The sequence below is a fragment of the Pangasianodon hypophthalmus genome, chromosome 4 (genome assembly GCF_027358585.1).
Source record: "Pangasianodon hypophthalmus isolate fPanHyp1 chromosome 4, fPanHyp1.pri, whole genome shotgun sequence".
NCBI classification, from domain to species: Eukaryota; Metazoa; Chordata; class Actinopteri; order Siluriformes; family Pangasiidae; genus Pangasianodon; species Pangasianodon hypophthalmus.
In genome coordinates this window covers 9,880,823-9,902,405 of record NC_069713.1, presented here as the reverse complement: position 1 = coordinate 9,902,405, position 21,583 = coordinate 9,880,823, and the positions used below count along the sequence as shown (strand labels likewise).

The following is a 21,583-nucleotide window of genomic DNA, read 5'->3' as shown; positions in this document are numbered from 1 at the left end:
TTTAGCACCTGCTCCCTCTTTCTCACTGTTTAACTCACACTGCTGAGAAAAGCCAAAACACAACAGCCATTTTCAAGCCCAGTGATGAACAGAGTTGGAAATGTTCACTCAGTCTGTATCATAAACACTAACGTAATTAGGTTTTAGCAAATCCCTGGTACTTTTGTTGGGAAAAAAATGTTCAATTCAATTTCAAGTGTTTAATTTAAATGTTCAAATTATGACAAAGTCTGTTTACTGTAGGCTTTCACATATACGTCATTACCTCATTGTTTCATGCTCTTATGTTTCAGATTAATATGCTGTTCTATATAAACGGAATAAATCCACAATGCTGGGTTTTCAGATGGATATATACACGACTTTACACAGAACATTTAACCTACAACCTCATAAAAGCCCATTTACAGTTTTTATGTTAAATGATTAAAATGTATTTTTAAATATAAAATTGCTGTAATACTCCACATTAATGGTTTATCATCTTAAATATGTGACTGTGATTTTACCGGCATGGTAATGTCATAAGTCTTCACATTGAGGGACGTCTGAATCAGTTTGTTTAGCATAGATCAGTAAAGATTTGCATTCCACAGCGTGTTCTTTTAGACTGTAGACTACTTTCTGTTGGGTAGGAGCAGATGGGGTGTGTTTTTGGTGGATATCTGTTCAGACTTTACATAAAGAGCATGCACTATGAAAGGAACTGTGACTTGTGGATTCTGGCCAAGAATGGTCAAAGTCACTGTCTTCGACTACTGATACAACTGAGGCTGTACATCATCAGGTCCCTGCTTCAGATGTGCAGATTGTGAGCTTTCCCTGCTTCACATAGACTGTCCTGATGGTTATGTCATCCTTTTCTGCACAATCCATGTACAGTTTGTTTAGTTTTATAGTGGGGAGGAAAACTATTGTTGCCTAGATTCACTTCCTGGACTGTTGTTCTCATATATTTTTGTAATTGTGTGTTGCTTATATACAGTCTATTGCTTGTAATGACTTAATGTAGTCAGCTGTAGCAAACAATCAGTGACCTGCTATTTGTTTGCTTTGAACTGTTAGCAGTTTTCCGCTAATGAGCCGACACACAATCAATCATTCTTACAATACCTTATTAAGGAAAAAGGAGAAACAAGTGACATGAATATGGGTGGCTCATGAGCTATACCTGAAGAGGGAAAAAAAAGAAATAGAGAGACAAGAGCTTGGATCTTGTTACATTTACAAAGACTACAAGAAAGAATGGAGGTTTCCCGTGTTGATTCTTCAGCAGTCAGTAAACAATCTGCAATTTGGGAAGGTTGTCCTGGACGTTTCCTAATTTGGTGAAACTGTACAAACCCATGCCAAATATGTTCATGAGATAAGACACAGTAACAGGTGTAAAGAGATGGGGTTTTTCACTGTGTGGCATCAGGGGCAAAGAGAATAGCTCAAGTGCTAAATAGAAAGCAATGACTACACCACCCTGGGAAATTTACTCAGAATATTTACTAAATCTAAACAGGATCACAAAAAGAACAACACAGGATCGTTTCACTAGTGAAAGGCAGGAGACGTAGATATATAAAAATACAAATATTAATTTACAACCCACAATAAAAAAATAATCCATGAAACAGACCATGAAGACAGGTCACTGATAGTCACACACTAAGTGTAAATATGATATACGATATCCATCTGAAGATCAGAAACGATCATTGAACTTCCTAATGGAGGAGCCGAGGCTTACTCACAGGGAGGAGGTTAAGGATGGACACAATCAGCCCACCAATCAAGGAGTCCCCCCACTCACACATGGAGACACAGACACACACATGATACTGAGAGCACAGCATACAGCACAAGTGAATAAGATCCAACAAGTGAATGGAAAAACTGCCACCAGAAGATCCAACCCCGGCTTTAGGCGCTGAGCTCCTTCAACAGACAGAAAAGAAATTCAAGTCATGCAGGATGTTCAGAGATGGTACACAATGCCAACAGAATCAGAGACAACAGGCGTAACCAAACCAGACTGCATCCAGATCATTTCCGCTCTCTTTGCTCTCGCCGCCACGCAGTCACGTGCTTCCTGTAGCTCTCAATAGCAAGTGTATCCGTCTGCAAGATTACAAACCACACCCCTTACAAGGCACACCCACTATTACAAGTTACACCCACAACAAATACGTAAAACATAGGGTTAGGGTTAGGGGGGAGAGGGCGTGGGAATGTTGTGTAGTGGGCGTGGGAATGTTGTGTAGTGTGATTTGCTAGTAGGCGTTCCTTGTAGAGGGCGTTCCTTGTAATAGGCGTGGTTTGTAGTCTTGCAGGACGCAGACACTCCATTCTCCTCAACATTTTCAAACAAATCTGCTCTGTCAACCTTTTTGAATGGGTTATGAAAGACAACTAGGCAATAAATGATCCAATGGGGTATTTAGTAAAAACTGAAAACCTTTTTTTTTTCTTACAGACTTCATTGTTTTTATTAAAATGTATCCAACAAGCACACTTCAGTCTCATTACAACATTGTTTTAAACAACAAAACTCATCTTTCCATAAAATATTACAAAATAAGCCTTACTCTATTTAATTACAAATATCACACTGCATCAAACCATACTGCATATTCATCCCTGAGTAAATGCTGGCTACAATATAAACATTAATATGGAATTTAAACAAATTACAAGACATATAGCTAAAAAAACAACAATAATACAAAGCAAAGCTTAAATAGTGAAAATAAATGCATACAAGTAATACAAATACAAATATATCAGGAATAGAAATCACTCTATATAAAACCTAACGCATCATTAGAAGTTAAAGCTTTCATCCAAAATCACAGAAACAGCATCACAGCCACTCATCACTAAAACTGTACTTACTGACAGAGCACATACACGAATGTGTTCTCTGTTGCACTGAGAGATGTTGTTATTTAAAAGCTAGTTTATAAAAATAATGTAAAAACCTGACAGTCAGACAGACGCTTCAGCTTCTATCACTCTGTACGGTCTGTTGTCCTCATCAGGGTCATCTGTAAAATACACAATCATGAGCACTTTAAATTAGCCTCTTATTAAATGTTAGGGTTTAATTTTATAGCTAATGAAGAACACTGTGAGTTCTTACTTCGAGCTCTGGAACATTTCACTGCCAGAATGATGGTCACCAGCACATACGGAGAGGCCGCTACGACACTGCTGAGGAGCTTCAGCACCGACAATGGAGCTTCTCCATGTGCTAGAAATGAAGGGGTAAATACTATGGATAATAATATAATTAAAATAATAATAAATTACAATTAATCATATATAAAGCATTAATTTAGTGGTCATACATTTAAGTTTCATGTCAAAATATGAATCTGTCTCTAATAAGTCTGAAAAGATGTCTGTAACTTGATGTTACTTTCTTTAACAACATACTGGTGTTTCTCTGGAATATTTAGTTGAACATGAGGACAGATATATTTGCTCTTTCCTACTGATAATGTAGAAGATATAAAATAAACATCTAAGACAAAATGTATATAAAAATCAGGCTTGCTTTTGGACAGTGCTGTATTGTCTAGCCTGAGTTGATAGGCTGGTTGATGACAGTCACCTGGCAGGTTAGTCACAGCCTATAGATGGTTTGTTGACTATAGAGTGTCTGAAGTGGGCTTTAATAAATAAAGTGTTAATGCTTGAAATGCAAGTATCTTGGCTAAACATCGACACAGAGTCCAGCCTGCCAGCCTTTGATAATCACTCAGCATGTTTCGCTGCTCTACAGTACTCCAAATACAACACAACTTGTGCTTATTTTACTGAAAATGGTGTAAAAGTCATGGCATTTCAAGGAGGTTTAAAGAGATTTCTACACCATAAATTACAATGAGTAGTAAATATCTTGTGACTAGCATTCAAGTAGCTTAAAAGGTGTAAAGGAGAAATAAGTCATAATAAATATTTTTTAAATGCTTTAAGAATGGAAAACTGACTCCAACACAGCAAAAGTTTTCTTTAAATGAATATAAGAATTATTTCTCACCTCTGACTGAAACCCAGCTTTTCGGTGACTCTCCTCTCTCTGGGTGTTTACAGTGGTAGAAACCTTCATCTGACTTTGAGACAGTGTGGATGGTCATCTCTCCTGTAGTCTGGGACTGGAGGATGGAATAATTTTTATAGAAATCAGCACCAGAATCTAAGATCTTTGACCTAATTAAACAGTGTAAAGTCAGAGGATTTCCCTCAGTTACAGGATGGACAGGACTCTCCAGGATCAAATCTCCATCTGTAGGAAAGAGAAAGACGACACTGAAAACACAAAGTGTGTAAAATACAAGTATACAGTCAGGTCCAATTTTTGAAATTGTGGCCTGGCAAAGCATCTCAAGGGAGGAAAGTCAGCATTTAGTGATATCCATGGGATCCAGACTTCAGGCAGTCATTGACTGCAAAGGATTTGCTTCCAAGTATTAGACATATTCCTAAAATTTATGATTGTTAGTTTGTCCAATTACTTTTGAGCCTGTGAAAATGGAGGAACTATGTAAAAAATGGCTGTAATTCCAGTGTCACTGTCCAAATACTTATGGACAGACCTCTTGATCTCTTCCATATGACGTTACTGTATGACCACACTGCCATATTTGTGACCAAAAGATTGTGGAAAATGTGACTCTGAAAATCTCAGTCAAAAATAATGATTTTGATTCAATTTGAATGATTCACTTTCACTCCATTCCAAAACACTCCATTCTCTGTAATGAGCACCTTACATCAGTAAGTTGGTGGCTATAGCTATATGTGCTAAGCTAAATAAATTATCTGAACATTTGTCTGAGACAGATGTGCAGAGGGTTTATGTTTAATGTTGCTGTCTGTAGCTTTACCAGTGGGTTTTCAAAATAATAAATATCTTCTTGTACATATCTGCTGGCCATATCTACAGTCAGGTCCATAAGTATTTAGACAGTGACACAATTTTCATCATTTTGCCTCTGTACACCTCGACAGTGGATTCAAGGGGTTTAACAAAAATATTGCATTAACCGTTTAGGAATTACAGCCATTTTTTATTAGTTCCTCCATTTTCACAGGCTCAAAAGTAATTGGACAGTTGACTGATATGCAGTTTCATGAGCAGGTGTGGCCTGTTTCCTCCTTATTTCATGACAAATTAAGGAGATAAAAGGTCTAAAGTTGATTCCAAGTGTTGAATTTGAATTTGGTAGCTGTACATATCTACCTAGGCTACACAGTTCACTAGCTAGTTTTAGCTCACAAATAATGTGACCACAAACTTTTGTTTCTATTTATGAAGCTAGAGACTGCTGTGATACTGCTGTTTATTTATCTATAGCCACATCTTCCACAATCTTTTGATCATAAATATGGCAGTGTGATCATACAGTAACCTCACATGGAACAGATCAGTAGAGGTCTGTCCACAAGTTTACATAAGTTTACACAGAGATTACATAAAGTTTATTATCTTTGTGCCTTCGTTTTTTACTTCCTTCTGCTAAGTATCTGTGCACTAAAGCCCTCAGACTCTTGCCCATGTACAGAGATGGACTGTAGATTAAATAAATACGTAAATGTATGTGAATTGTAGATTTGGCAATGTCTCTTCTGACTCCAGATCTCTATATATTTTCCCCTGGGACTTGGTATGGATCATAAATTATGGTCATAATTATGACAGCTATAAGAAAGACGTAACGTGACTGAAATAGATGAATAGGAATCACAAGTTATATGGATGGCAACTCCATATAACTTTTTGTTTAATATGCAATGTAGCATTTATATGACCCACAGGCTCTAACTTCCCTACATTTTTCTAGTATTCTATTTTGCTTGTGGTGGCAATTTTTTCATTTGACTTTTTTTTTTTTTACAATTACAAATCACTCAAAGCTCGTGGAATTTACAAATAAATGGGAGTTAAGTTACAGACTGAATATTATGAATATTATAATTTAAATTATTTTTAAAAATAATTGAAAAAATATTAAATCCAGTTATGGAAGATATCAGAAGTTTCGAGCTAATATTGCAGTCATTCAGACCTACATGCTGTCCTGCCTACAACACAATTAACATCATAAATCTTAAAGAACACAGCAGCAGCTTAATAACTATCTATGAATGTAGTTTAATGTTAAAGCTTTCATCATTTTCTCAGGTTATGGAAATACATAGCTATGCAGTTATGTTAACCATGACAGAGTGACTCAGAGAGAAGGAAACAGAGAGCTACATGAGCTGAAGAGTCTAATGTAATTGTTCATTTAAAAGGAACTAAGGCACTGTGTTAAGTAAAGTTTCCAGAAGTTTTTCAGTAGCTTTCAGACATTAAAACAGGTTTTACTGCAGTTCTGTTAATCACAATATAATAAATAAGTATTCATCTGTTATTACTGCAAGTAAGTTATCAATTAACTTCTTTACAAAACTTTAGAATATTTTTTTTAAATGTTAGATATGTTTTATGTATTAAAATACTACTGATGAGAATTGATAAAATGACTCACTGTGCACTGTGATGTTGACAGAATTACTGCGTCCTCCAGATTCAGACTGACACCAGTAAACTCCAGTGTGTGATGTAGAGAGGGAGCTGATGTTACATGTAGATCCTGAAACTGATGAACAATCGAACAATGTCTGACTGTGTGTGTATCCTCTCACTGTCCATCCAGTAGAGTCACTCTGGTCCTCACAGCTCAGTGAGAGAGAGTCAGCAGTAAAGTGTTGAGTTCTGCTGGGACTGATGATCAGAGACACTGGAGGAGCTTCAGCTGTTAATAATTATATTCATATTATTCTAATATGTATGTCAATATTATAATGTATTTTGCTTAAGAAAGTAAGAAAATTAAATGATATAAAAAAAGATTTGCAGTGTGAAGTAAGGAAGATTATAGATTAAACTATACATAGAGCATAAAAGATGCTAGTGACAATAATTTACTGAGTAAAAAGGAGCTTTCTGTTTGAAGTGCTACATTGCACCAGAGCTAAGTCACAAAATTTCACATTTTTTACTCATTATTACATGCTGCACACACACACAATCCATTTTCTGTACCACTTATCCTACACAGGGTCGCAGGGAGCCTGGAGCCTATCCCAGTGGACTCGGGGTACAAGGCAGGGGACACATGGCATGGCAACATCACACACTCACGTACCCATTCACACACTACAGACAATTTAGAGATGCCAATCAGCCTACAGCACATGTCTTTGGACTGGCGGAGGAAATTGGAGTACTGGAGGAAACCCCCAATGCACAAGGAGAACAGACAAACTCCACACACTCGGGGCAGGGCCAGGATTCAAACCCCTAATCCCAGAGGTGCGAGGCAAGCATGCTAACCACTAAACCCCCCCCCCAACAAACACACACCCACACACACACAATTCACAACACCTCACAATAACTCTCTCATTCTTTCCGATTCTGCAGTTTTTTACACTCAGTGGTTCAGTATAAAAGTTCAAACTTCCTCCTCTTCACTCATTCACACTCGAGTATGATACTGGGGAAAATTTATTTCTTCTATATATAAAGAAGTGTAAATATAGCTTAGGGTTAGGGTTAGTAACTGTGTGTTCCTACCCAGCTCTACTGTTAACATGTTCTGTGCAGTGCAGGCACATACTCACCAGTAACGTTTACCCAGAGTGCATCACTGTAGTGTGTGTAGTAGACTGGGTTTCCTCTTCCAGCTCTGCACTTGTACTGACCTCTATCAGAGACTCTAACTGATCTGATGAAGTAGGAGTGTGTTTCAGTCTCAGTCTCAGTGCTCTGTGTGTCTTTGATCCAGTAAAACTTCCATCCAGCAGACTGCAGCTTCAGTGTACAGGACAGAATCACTGGGTTTCCTGTCAGTGCAGCTCCTTTAAGGTCTGATGTGAGTTCAGGTTTAGGTTTTTCTGTTAGAGAAGAAACACACAGTTCAGGAGTAATGTAATCTTTACTGTACTAATCACCTCTACAGAGTGAAAAACATTTTTGCTGTCTCTGTGATGATCCTGGTCTCAGCTAAACAATAACTAGGCCTACATATTTTTCTATTATTGTATTACTTTATTAGTGTAGCACAGTAAGTTAAAATAATCATGTTCAGATTTATTTGCTGAAAGAGAAACTGAACAAAGATTAGACCAGTAGCAGGTCCCCACATGATGTGATTCTTTTATTCAACATATTTAGCGTTGTGTGATTTATTATAAATAAATGATATAATGACAAAATAGTCATCTTGATAAATTCATCTTGATGATACTCAGATCTCTTTGGTCTTGCTGTACAGAGACCATGCACATTTTGATACACATTACGCATTCAGTGGATGTTATTCAAATTAACAATTAGAAGTAGAATAATGATTTCTTTTTTCAAATCCATAAAGCTGAATATAGCAAAAGTAGCTGTTCTATTCTTTTATTATTTCAGGTCATAAGTGTAATCTCTCACTGTTATATCACATGTTTATATTGGCAGAACTCTGTTCTACAATCTTAGAAGATCACATCAGTTTACCTGCAGATCACTTTTATTCATCACACATACAAACACTTCATTCCTGCATCTTGTACTTTCTGGTTAAGTTCAAAATTAAGTTTGATTACAGTAAGATAATAACCGTGCCTTTAGCTCATGTAGCCAGTGTTTATGAGGTGAGTTTCTTGGCAGGATTAGAGTTTCTAACATACTGTGTTCATCAGACAAATTTACAAACCCACGTTATTAAGTATAAAAGACAGGTTTAAAGCAGTTTTATACAAAATACACCTCTACACTTCTCACTGTTAATGAAATAGACAATATGTGAGATAAAACACACTCACCTGATACAGTCAGTGTAACAGCATCACTGGTCTGTGTGTATTTTGGGTCTGATGACTTTGTTCCTCTACAGGTATAATCACCTTTATCAGAGGCTTTAACATGAGGGATTGTGTACATTTTCTTTCCTGCAGCATCACTGAGTTCTTTATTATTTCTATACCAGTGGTACTGCCAGTATCCTCCAGTCTGTATCTCACATGAGAAAGTGACGGTTTCCCCAATGAACACACGCTCAGCTGCCTGTACTTTCACTACAGACTTTGGTCTCGCTATAGAAAGAGAGCAAAAACGTTTTAACCATATACAGGATAAATTTAACATATTAGATATTTACATAATTACATAATTATAATACTTCCTGAAACAGTTACGAAAATAATAAAATAATTAGGTTTTCACCGTCTTCCTAATTTTAAATGTGTAGTGAAAATGTAGAAAACATGACGTACCTCTCACTGTAATCGTGGCTGGATAACTGATCTCTGAGTCGTAGTTTCCCCTGCGTGCTTTACAGTAGTAATTTATTTGTCCTTCATTAGAGACTGTTACATCACATGTGTTACTGTGTGCATCTACAGGTGTCAGATATTTTGACTGCTGATTATCGTACCAGAGAAAAGTCCATCCAATAGACAGCAGATTACAGCTCAGAGTAACTCTGTCTCCAGTGTAGACGGAGCTCTGAGGATTCACACTCACAGTCGGTTTGGGTTTTTCTGTTGATATAAAATGATGAAAAGCTGGAGTTACCTTTACAACATGAGCAGTAGTTTAATCTTTGTGCCTAACTAAGCATTTAGATACAGTGTTTATTGTAAAGGTTTCAGTGATGTGACTTTTTATTTTTACATGGTTTATATACAGTATATTGTCTACAAAAAGAATTTAATGATTGAACTGAAGTGTAAAGGTCACTGTATTGCTCCTGTGATTTTGCTTTTCCACATGATGATTTATAAATCGTGTCTCAAATTCTGTATCACACTGCATGCATTAGTGTCTTTTTAAAAATCTTATTCAATCATTTAACTCTTTATTGTAAAAGCACAGCAGTGAAACTTTAAACTTTTTAACTTAAATAACAGCTGTGATCGAAGTGAGGGTCAAAAAATAACTGCTGTGTGATGATGCAGGTCTCTAATCTCTCTCTACTCTACATCAATTTATTTTTATGAGTGTATAGAGCAAAGAATATTTTGGAAAAGTGGAACACAAAATGCAAAACTACACATATAATCTTTACTGAAAGACATATTGGAAATGTTTAGAATTGGTCTTGTTTTTTAACACTTTGTGTTTTGACTAAACATCAATAAAAGTGGATCGTGTTGCCAAACAAATAAATAACTGTACATCATTAAAATGATATGAAGACAGTACACTAAGTAGAAATCTCTGCATTCTCAGTAGGAGGTCTAAGTAACATTCTGTATTTCCCAGTCTACCTTAATCACCTGCTTATTTACACATTTCATAAAAACATCATTTAATGCACATATAATCCATCAATGCCTCATTTAACCATAGTTGTGGGGTGTTTCATTCATCCATTCATGCATCCATCACATCCCTTCACTTTTCCTCTCTCCACTTATTGTATTTAAGACTGTTCCAATTAAACTGAACACTGTGCTGTTCCTAATGACCTCCCCATGTCTGAAAATCTTCACAATGATTAAATTATAAACATCTGGACATGATTTGAACTAGCTTTATGCTTATTTTGTTACAGTTTATCATGTGTTTATATGCATCTTAATTAATAATTTTAGAACATTATTATTTAAAAAAAACTATAGTGTGTGTGTGTGTGTGTGTGTGTGTCATTTTTCTACATTGAGAAATTTTTTAGGTCAACTTTGGGATGCTATGATGCTATGCTAACTCTGTTGTATAATTGCTTGACTGTTTTGCTTGTTGAAACTTTGCATGCTGCCTTCTTGCCCAGGTATCTCTTGAAAAAGAGATTTTTAAATCTTAATGAGACTTTACCTGGTTAAATAAAGGTTAAATGAAATAATAAATAAAACTCCCTCATTCTTTCTGATCACACCCCCTTATATGATGTCACATAAATGACATTCACTTATCAAGACAGAAAATAAATAATGCTAAGTTTAACTGTCCCAATATACCTGAATTCATCCTATTATATTTACAATATTATAATGTTGTCAATATTGAAAATTATTGTTTGGCTTTGTGATTTTCTTATTAGAGTGCACATTTGTAGTCATTTTTAACAAGCAGATCTTTATTGCTGAATTCTCCAGTCAGTGAAGGTAGGGCTCTGTGCTGTAGCTGATGTGTTACAGAAACTTTGTTTTCACTGTAAAAAACTTTACTGTAGATTTTACAGTAATAGGAATAGGAAATAGCAAGTGCCTACATGATGTGATTCTTCTGTGGTTTATAATTAGTAAATTACTTAAGAAGTAAATAAGATGATTTAAACGTGATTATCTTTCTTCTCGATGAACTCATACTCAGATCCGTTCAGTCTTGATGTACAAAGTTGATACATTCTTGTGATACACATAACTCATTTAGTTGATATTATTCAATGTTTAAAGCAGTTCTATACAGAATACATCTCTACACTTTTTAGTTTTAATGCAATAGACAATATTAACATAATAGACATAAAACACACTCACCTGATACAGTCAGTGTAACAGCATCACTGGTCTGTGTGTAATTTGGGTCTGATGACTGTGTTCCTCTACAGGTATAATCACCTTTATCAGAGGCTTTAACATTAGAGATTGTGTATGTTTTCTTTCCTGCAGCATCTCTGAGTTCATTATTATCCCTATACCAGCGATACTGCCAGGATCCTTCAGTCTGTATCTCACATGAGAAAGTGACGGTTTCCCCAATGAACACACGCTCAGCTGCCTGTACTTTCACTACAGGCTTTGGTCTCGCTATTCAAAGATAATAAAAACTTCAGCACATACAGTACATGTAAACATCATTTAAATATATTATATAATTACACAATTCCAATAATTTTTTTTTCACAGACTTACAGCTCAGAGTAATGCTGTCTCCAGTGTAGACGGAGCTCTGAGCATTCACACTCACAGTCGGTTTGGGTTTTTCTGTCGATATAAAATGATGAAGGTATCAGAGCTTCTTTTATCTTTACATCATAAGTTTTATTATTTTTGTGTCTGATTCAGCATTTAGATACAGTGTTAAACAATTTTCAATATGACTCTTCAACACAGCTTATATGCAGAACATTCTATAAAATGAAATTGAACGATTGAACTGAAGTGTAAAAGTCACTGTATTTGTTATTGTTAGTTTGATGTTTTGTAAATAGTGTGTTAAGTCATGTATCACAACCTGCACCTATCAGTATCTGTTTAGAAATGTTAGTCAATTATTAAACTTGAACACTTTACTGTGAATCCTCAGCAGTGAAAAAAGCTTTTTTAAACTTGTAGAACCATGACAGTAGAATCAGCTTGACTATTAGATAAATAGGAAAGTGTTTCTCGTACACAAAATTATTTTCTTCTGTTTCAAATAAGAGCAGAGGGAAGATGATGTGGGACTGACTGCCTTTCTTACTTAATGCTTACTCTGTGCCACCAATCAGATTGGCTAATCAGTTGTGGTGATTCTTGACAAATCAAGTTAATTGATGGCTTTAAAATAGGAAAATAAAAATCAAAAAGAAATTTAAAGTTGCTATAATGACACTATGTAGCTGAAAAAATCTGGGGAAAAAACATGAAACCTAAAACTACTGATAACTTCTACATATATAAATAGTAACTGTTCTCTGAGCTCTGAGAGTCACTTCTCCTCCCTCTGCAGGTGTATTTAACACTGGCATCATTTCTGACTGAGTCAAACTCCTGTGTTGTTCTGTCTGAGTAGAGTGTGTGATCTTTCTTATTCCAGCTGTGTGTCCACTCAGTGTCTCCTCCTCTCTGTATGTCACACATGAAAGTCACTCTCTCTCCTCTGAACACCTATGTATCAGGCTCTATAATCACCACAGGTTTAGGACTACATAAAAAAAAAATCAATACTTTTTCTATATATGAATTAATTCCCAACACCATTATTTAAATGAGTAGTAAGATTTTAAAATGGAAGACAGTATATCTGCTCACATGTAAATGATGAAGCTCTGTCAGAGGTGCACTGAGTCATTTTAACAATCACTACTAATGAAGGAAATGTAGATCACAATAATGTTAGAAATAACTGACAGTAAAAAGTGATTACACTTTTAACAGGTATACTTAATAAAAAAGCAAAAAAATAGTGCTAGAAAACAATAATTCTCATTCTTTCAGATTCTACAGCCTCTTACACTCAGTGGTTCAGTATAAAACTGAACCTCTTCACTCATTCACACTCAGGCAGGTCTCGACTCGAGCATGTTGATGTTTCTGAAAGAGTAACTTTTTGACCTTTATGAAGCCCTTTTACTGCCTCTGAGCAGCTTGTTAAAAGAGTTTTACAGGTTTTGGAGATATTTTCTTCCAAAGCTAAACTAGTGTTGTGCCACTTGCTTTCCAGCTCACCTCACACCAGCCCTGCTCAGCCGTGCTCACACTGTCTCTCTCTAACTTTAATTAATGATTTAGCTGAAAGAGTTCTTTGTATGTAGCTGTGGAAATGTTGCTATATTGACACTACTCATATGTGTGTGTGAATTTATCAGGTCTCTAATCTCTCTCTACTCTACATCAATTTATTTTTATGAGTGTACAAAGTAAAGAATATTTTGGAAAAGTGGAACACAAAATGCAAAACTACAAATATAATCTTTACTGAAAGACATATTGGAAATGTTTAGAAATGGTCTTGTTTTTTAACACTTTGTGTTTTGCCTAAACATCAATAAAAGTGGGTCGTGTTGCCACCTCACAGCAAACAAAAAAACAAACATATAAATAAATAAATAAATAAATAAATATATATATAAATAAATAACTGTACATCATTAAAATGATATGAAGACAGTACACTAAGTAGAAATCTCTGCATTCTCAGTAGGAGGTCTAAGTAACATTCTGTCTTTCCCAGTCTACCTTAATCACCTGCTTATTTACACATTTCATAAAAACATCATTTAATGCACATATAATCCATCAGTGCCTCATTTAACCATAGTTGTGGGGTGTTTCATTCCTCCATTCATGCATCCATCACATCCCTTCACTTTTCCTCTCTCCACTTATTGTATTTAAGACTGTCCCAATTAAACTGAACACTGTGCTGTTCCTAATGACCTCCCCATGTCTGGAAATCTTCACAATGATTACATTATAAACATCTGGACATGATTTGAACTCATTTTATGCTTATTTTGTTACAGTTTGTCATGTGTTTATATGCATCTTAAATAACAGTTTTAGAATATTATTTTAAAAAATATATACAAGAAATTTTTAAATAAACTTTTTGGGATGCTATGATGCTATGCTCACTGTATTGTATAATTGCATGACTGTTTTGCTTGTTGAAATTTTGCATGCTGCCTTCTTTTTCAAGAGATTTTTAATCTTAATGAGACTTTACCTGGTTAAATAAAGGTTAAATGAAATAATAAATAAAACTTCCTGTTGAATTCTGACCACGCCCCCTGATATGATGTCACATGAATGAAGTTATGTAATTTCTATCAAACATTTCCACTGCAGGGACTCAGTAAGATACGTTTTTACGTTCACTTATCAAGCCAGAAAATAAATAATGCTAGGTTTAACTGTCCCAATATACCTGAATTTATCTTATTATATTTATGCATCTTATAACGTTGTCACTATTGAAATTATTGTGTCAGGCAGCAGAGACGGTGACAATTACAGAGGCTGGTAATGAAAAACAAATCCAAATCATGAGGCGAATCTCAAAAAAGTTAAACAGGCTGAAGGTCAGGCGAGGTACAAACTGGAGATCACAGAACAAGACAAAGTTCAAGAGTCAAAGGCAAAGACGAGGGTCAAAACCAGAATTAGGAAGCAACAAACAAAGGCTTAGTGCATCAGGTGAGAACACAAACTGAACAAATACTTTGCAGTGTGCTGGTGCAGTGAATGTGCTTATACAGTGTGTGTGCTAACAGGGTCCAGGTGTGTGTGATCAGGAATTGGGTGACTGTGAGTGTGACACTGAACATGGTGCATGGGTGTTGTAGTCCCGTGTCCATGTTTGTAGGTAATGGTGCATTGTGGGAAATAGAGTCCGGTGCAGATTCCGGCACTGACATGACACATTGTTTGGCTTTGTGATTTTCTTACTAGAGTGTACATTTTTAGTTATTTTTAACAAGTAGATCTTTATTGCTGAATTCCTCCAGTCAGTGAACGTAGGGCTCTTTGGTGCAGCTGATGTGTTACAGAGACTCTGTGTTGGACTGAGATGTGTTCTAGTTCTTGTGTGTGCATGTTAAAGAAAAATGGGGTAAAGTGTGTTTTGCTGTTGTAAGCTTGGGTTGACACAACCTGCACCACCAACTGCACACATCAGTATCTCTTTAAAAATCTTCTTCACGCAACTAAACTTACAGATTTTTATTGTGAAGCCACAACAGTGAAACCTTGAACTCAGTTTTCAAACATGTAGAATCATGACAGTAGCATCAGCTTGACTATTAGGTGAAGAACATGTTTCTTATACATATCAATGATTTTCTAACAATCTTAAAATAAAATTAAAGGCAAAATGACATTCCAGCAGTCAGACTGACTAATAAGTTGTAGTGATTCTTTACAAATCAATAGAATCGGTAACTTTAAACTAGGAAATTGAAAGTCAAAAGTAAACAGACAAAAAAGAAGCTGTATAATCTTTATAATGGGACTTTGTGTCTCATATGATAAAATCTGGAACAAAATCTGAAACTAGTGATAAATTTAACATACATAACGTAAGCAATAACATACATTCACACACTCACCTGATACAGAGAGTGTAACAGGATCACTCGTCTCTGAGATCTGAGAGTCACTTCTCTTCCTCCCTGTGCAGGTGTATTTACCATGTTGATCATTTTCAGCAGAGCTGATGCTGAACTTCTGTGTTGTGTGGGATGGGTAGGATGTGTAATCCCTATACCAGCCATGTGTCCACTTAGTGTCTCTTCCTTCTTGTATGTCAAACCTGAAAGTCACAGTCTCTCCTCTGAACATCTGTGTATCAGGCGTTATAGACACCACAGGTTTAGGACTCTCTGTAAGAAAAAAATCACTACTGTTTCTATGTATGAATTTATTTCGGACACTATCATTTAAAGAAGTAGTAACATATTAAAATTGAATACAGAATTTAGGTGACCATTCAGAGTGTAGATACAGTATATCTGCTCACATGTAAATGATTAAGTTCTGTCAGACAACAATCACTACTGATGAAGTAAATGTAGATCACAATCTTAAAATACAGACTCAGCCCTAAAAATAATCATGTTACTGTACTGACAAGTGACATCTTCTACACTAGTTCTAGACTAGTTATATATACATAAAACTCTGCGATACACATCCTTAGTCATTACTATACACCTGTTATCAGTTGATAACTCCTCATACACACTCACTCTCTAATCTCTCTCATTCTTTCAGATTCTACAGCCTCTTACCCTCAGTGTATAAAAGTTCACTCCTCGTCCTCTTCACTCATTCACACTCAGGCATGTCTCGACTCGAGCATGTTGATGTTTCTGAAGGAGTAACTTTATGACCTTTATGAAGCCCCTTTTACAGCCTCTGAGAAGCTTGTTAAAAGAGTTTTACAGATTTTGGTGATATTTTCTTCCAAAGCTAAACTAGTGTTGTGCCACTTGCTTTCCAGCTCACCTCACACCAGCCCTGCTCAGCCGTGCTCACACTGTCTCTCTTTAACTTTAATAAATGATTTAGCTGAAAGAGTTCTTTGTATGTAGCTGTGTAAATGTTGCTATATTGACACTACTCATATGTGTGTGATAATTTATCAGATCTTTAATCACTCTCTACATCAGTTTATTTTTATGGGTGTATAGAGTAAAGATTATTTTGGAAAAGTGGAATACAAAATGCAAAAGTACACATATAATCTTTACTGGAAGACATATTGGAAATGTTTAGAAATGGTCTTGTTTTTTAACACTTTGTGTTTTGACTAAACATCAGTAAAAGTGAGTCGTGTTGCCACCTCACAACAAACAAATAAACAAATAAATGTACATCATTAAAATGATATGAAGACAGTACACTAAGTAGAAATCTCTGCATACTCAGTAGGAGGTCTAAGTAACATTCTGTATTTCCCAGTCTACCTTAATCACCTGCTTATTCAAACATTTCATAAAACATCATTTAAAGCACATATAATCCATCAATGCCTCATTTAACCATAGTTGTGGGGTGTTTCATTCATCCATTCATGCATCCATCACATCCCTTCACTTTTCCTCTCTCCACTTATTGTATTTAAGTCTCAATTAAACTGAACACTGTGCTGTTCCAAATGACCTCCCCATGTCTGAAAATCTTCACAATGATTAAATTATAAACATCTGGACATGATTTGAACTAGCTTTATGCTTATTTTGTTACAGTTTATCACATGTTTATATGCATCATAAATAACAGTTTTAGAATCTTATTTAAAAAAGAAACAACTGTACAATATGTGTGTCATTTTTCTACCTCAAGAAATTTTTAGGTCAACTTTTTGGGATGCTATGATGCTATGCTCACTGTATTGTATAATTGCATGACTGTTTTGCTTGTTGAAACTTTGCATGCATGCGAGACTTTATCTGGTTAAATAAAGGTTAAATGTAATAATAAATAAGACTTCCTGTTGAATTCTGACCACGCCCCCTGATATGATGTCACATGAATGAAGTCATGTAATTTCCATCAAACACTTCCACTGCAAGGTGCAAAGATATGTTTTTACGTTCACTTATCAAGCCAGAAAATAAATAATGCTAGGTTTAACTGTCCCAATATAACTGAATTTATCCTAATATATTTATGCAGCTTATATTGTTGTCAATATTGAAATTATTGTTTCAGGCAGCAGAGACGGTGACAATTACAGAGGACGATTTTTATTAAAATGGCTGGTAATGATCAACAAATCCAAATCATGAGGCAAATCTCAAAAAAAGTTAAACAGGCACATGTGTAAAGTTACACCTCTAATAATGGTGGCAATATTGAAATTATCAAGACTTCAAGACAATATAAATAGGCAAACTAATCGAAGTGAAACATAGAACAGATGAACACATTAGGGGAACCAACCAATGACATGACAGGGATGGCGTCAGGAGTGGAACCGAAACAAATGCACATGGCAAAACAAACAAAAACACATGAAAAACTAACCAAGAGAAAGCAGCACTCTCATTGTGAAGTGGAATTCATGACAACTCAACTACCACACACACTAGTTGCATAAAAGGTAGATGAAAAAAACGTACTCGGTTACTAACGAAACCTTGGTTCCCTGAGATACAGAAACGAGTACTGCGTTGCTAGACACTATGGGGAAAACTTTTTCTCCAATGACTGAAGCCTTTACAATCACACAGTGAAAACTGCGCGGCCATTGGTTCGTGCAGTGCAACAAAGCGAACCAATGGCTCAGCAGCGGAACTGAACGCGCCTATGGCAAGGAAGCCCGCCACGATGGGCGGAGCCATCTGGCTATATAAGCGGGCATAGCGCCATAGGATCTCAGGTCAAATCGACTGAAGCGACGACACTGAGTTGTGCAACGTTATGGCACAGCCTGCAACTCAGCACTCGTTCCCATATCTCAGGGAACCGAGGTTACGTTAGTAACCGAGTATGTTCCCTTTCGATGCTACATTCGTACTGTGTCGTTAGATGCTATGGGGAACCAATACAATCACGCCGTGCCATAAACGTGGAACGATTGGCATGAACCGGCCTTGAGCAATAAGGCCCAGAGGGACCAGTTTAAGAAGGGTGAAACCCGATGGAGGCAGGAGGGCTGAACTCACCGAGGACAGCCTAGCCTAAGATAACCATTCCAAAATAATCCTGTGTCGTCTCAGCACGTTTTAGAAAGGACCAAGAACGCACTAGGAATACGCCTGTCATAAACAGGCGTGTGCCCCTAGGCAGAAACGATCCGAGCCTGTAAGGCCGGAATGTCCAGGCTATAAAACCTGGCGAACGTGGACGGCGAGGCCCAGCCAGCCGCCGCACAAATGTCTGCCATGGACACCACGCTAGACCATGCCCAAGACGAGGCTACGCCCCAAATGGAGTGGGCTCTAACTGCTATGGGGCTATGGAGGCCCAGGGAGGAGTATGCCAGCGCAATAGCGTCAACTAGCCATCGAGAAATTCTCTGCTTTGTGACCGGAGACCCTTTGATGCGGCCGCCAAAGCACACAAAGAGTTGTTCCGACTGCCTGAATGGAGCGGAACGCTCTATGTAAATTCTCAGTGCCCTGACAGGGCAGAGAAGGCTCAACTCCGGGTCTTCCTCTGATGGAGGAAGCGCCGAGAGAGTGATAACCTGTGCTCTAAATGGGGTGTAGAGCACCTTAGGAACATAACAATGTCTCGGCTTCAGAACGACCTTGGAGTCGTTAGGCCCAAACTCGAGGCAGGACTCACAGAGAGAGCCTGTAAGTCACCTACTCGTTTGACCGATGTTAACGCCAGTAACAGGGCGGTCTTTAACGATAAGGTTTTTAGGTCTACAGACTGTAGTGGCTCGAAAGTGGACCCCTTGAGGGCCCTCAGTACTGTGGGCAGGTCCCACACGGGGACGGTAGGGGGCCGGGGCGGATTAAGCCTCCTGGAACCCCTCAGGAAACGAACAAATAGGTTGTTCCGACCCACAGACTGTCCTGCTATAGGAACATGAGAAGCTGCTATAGCTACCACATAGACCTTTAGCGTGGAAGGGGAGCGACCCTTGTCCAACAGCTCTTGTAGAAAGAACAATATCACTGATATGTCGCAGGAAATAGAATCTTCGCCGCGGGTTGTGCACCAGGCAGAGAAGACCGACCATTTAAGGGCATAGAAGCGTCTCGTGGACGGGGCTCTAGCCTATGATATAGTATTTTGGACACTTTTAGGGAGATCTACTGATTCCTGTCGAGAGCCCAAAGATGTAATGCCCACAACTCGGGTTGGGGGTGCCAAATTGTCCTGTTCGCCTGAGAGAGAAGGTCCTGCCTCAGGGGAATGGGCCACGGGGCCGCTGTAAGCAGCTGAGATAGCTCTGACAACCAAAGTTGGTTTCTCCAGAGTGGGGCCACTAGGAGGACTCTGTCTTTGTGGTCCTTGATTTGTCTGATTACCTGAGGGATAAGAGCGATCGGGGGGAAAGCATACAGGAGAATATTGGGCTAATTGTGGGCCAACACATCCTCGCTCTTTGAAAAATATATTGGGCAATGAGAGTTGTCTTTTGAGGCGAAGAGGTCGACCTCTGCCCTGCCAAAGACCTCCCAGATTTTCTGAACCGTCTGTGGGTGGAGCATCCACTCCTCTGAGGGGACGTTGCTCCGAGATAGCATGTCTGCTCCCTGGTTCAGCACGCCAGGGACATGTGCTGCCCTCAACAACCGCAGATTGAGATGTGCCCACTCCAAGAGGCGCTTTACCATCTCGAAAAGGCGCTTCGAGAAGAGCCCGCCTTGGCGATTTATATAGGCGACCACTGTCATGCTGTCCAAGCGGACTAGCACGTGGTGCCCCTTCAGGTCTGGCAAGAAGGTCTGAAGAGCTCGACATACTGCTGTCATCTCGAGGCAGTTGATGTGTAGCCAACCTTCCGTGACCGACCATGAGCTGAAGGCCAGTTTGCCCTCACACAGAGCTCCCCAACCTGTGTTGGAAGCGTCCGTCGAGACAACCTTCCTCCTGTGAATGATGCCCATAGTTACACACTGTTTGAACCATTGGGGGTCCTTCCAGGGGGCCGGAGCCACAACGCAGGCCTGGGTCACCCTGATACGAAGGCAACCGTGACACCACGCGCTGGGCGGCACTTGTGGTTTCAGCCAGTACTGGAGGGGTCTCATACGAAGCAGGCCCAACAGGCCCACTGGAGATGTCGAGGTCATAAGGCCTAGCATCCTTTGAAACGTTTTGAGAGGGCGTATGGCTCCAATTTTGAAGGAAGCCGCGAGCTGGTGAATAGCTAGCGTACGTTCTGGAGCGACTGCTGCCCTCATGCGGGCTGAGTCGAAAACTGCACCCAGGAACGAAGTTCGTTGGCTGGGGGACAGCGAGCTCTTGGCAAAGTTGACCCTGAGTCCTAGGCACTTCAAGTGGCTGAGGAGGAGGGATCTGTGAGACACTAGCTCGGCCTCTGACTGGGCTAAGATGAGCCAGTCGTCGAGGTAATTCAGAATGCGGATTCCTTTCTCTCTCAGAGGGGAGAGAGCCGCATCTATGCACTTCGTAAAAGTACGAGGAGCCAGGGACAGCCCAAAGGGCAGGACCATGTATTGATAAGCCACTCCCTCGAAGGCAAATCTCAAGAATCGTCTGTGTTGGGGGGCTATCTGGGTGTGAAAGTATACGTCTTTCAGATCCAGGGAAAAGAACCAGTCCCCTCGGCGTATTTGCGAGAGGATCTGATTCAAAGTAGTCATCCTGAACGGCCGCTTCATGAGCGCGTGGTTCAGGTGTCTGAGATCGAGGATGGGCCGAAGTCCGCCACCCTTTTCGGGGACGAGGAAGTAGCGACTGTAGAATCTTGACT

General features: G+C 38.3%; 1 protein-coding gene across 1 annotated transcript; it reads right to left on the bottom strand.

The window, feature by feature from the left end:
- Positions 1 to 2,391: 2,391 nt before the first annotated feature.
- LOC128318155 (B-cell receptor CD22-like) lies at positions 2,392 to 18,527 on the bottom strand. The gene is made up of 7 exons (XM_053233534.1): positions 18,415 to 18,527; positions 15,789 to 16,087; positions 7,666 to 7,938; positions 6,528 to 6,794; positions 4,034 to 4,279; positions 3,131 to 3,241; positions 2,392 to 3,035 (listed from the first exon to the last, which is right to left on the bottom strand). Exons 1-7 carry the CDS (start codon positions 18,525 to 18,527, stop codon positions 2,977 to 2,979), a joined length of 1,368 nt encoding a protein of 455 aa, XP_053089509.1. The 3' UTR covers positions 2,392 to 2,976.
- Between the last annotated feature and the right edge of the window lie 3,056 nt (positions 18,528 to 21,583).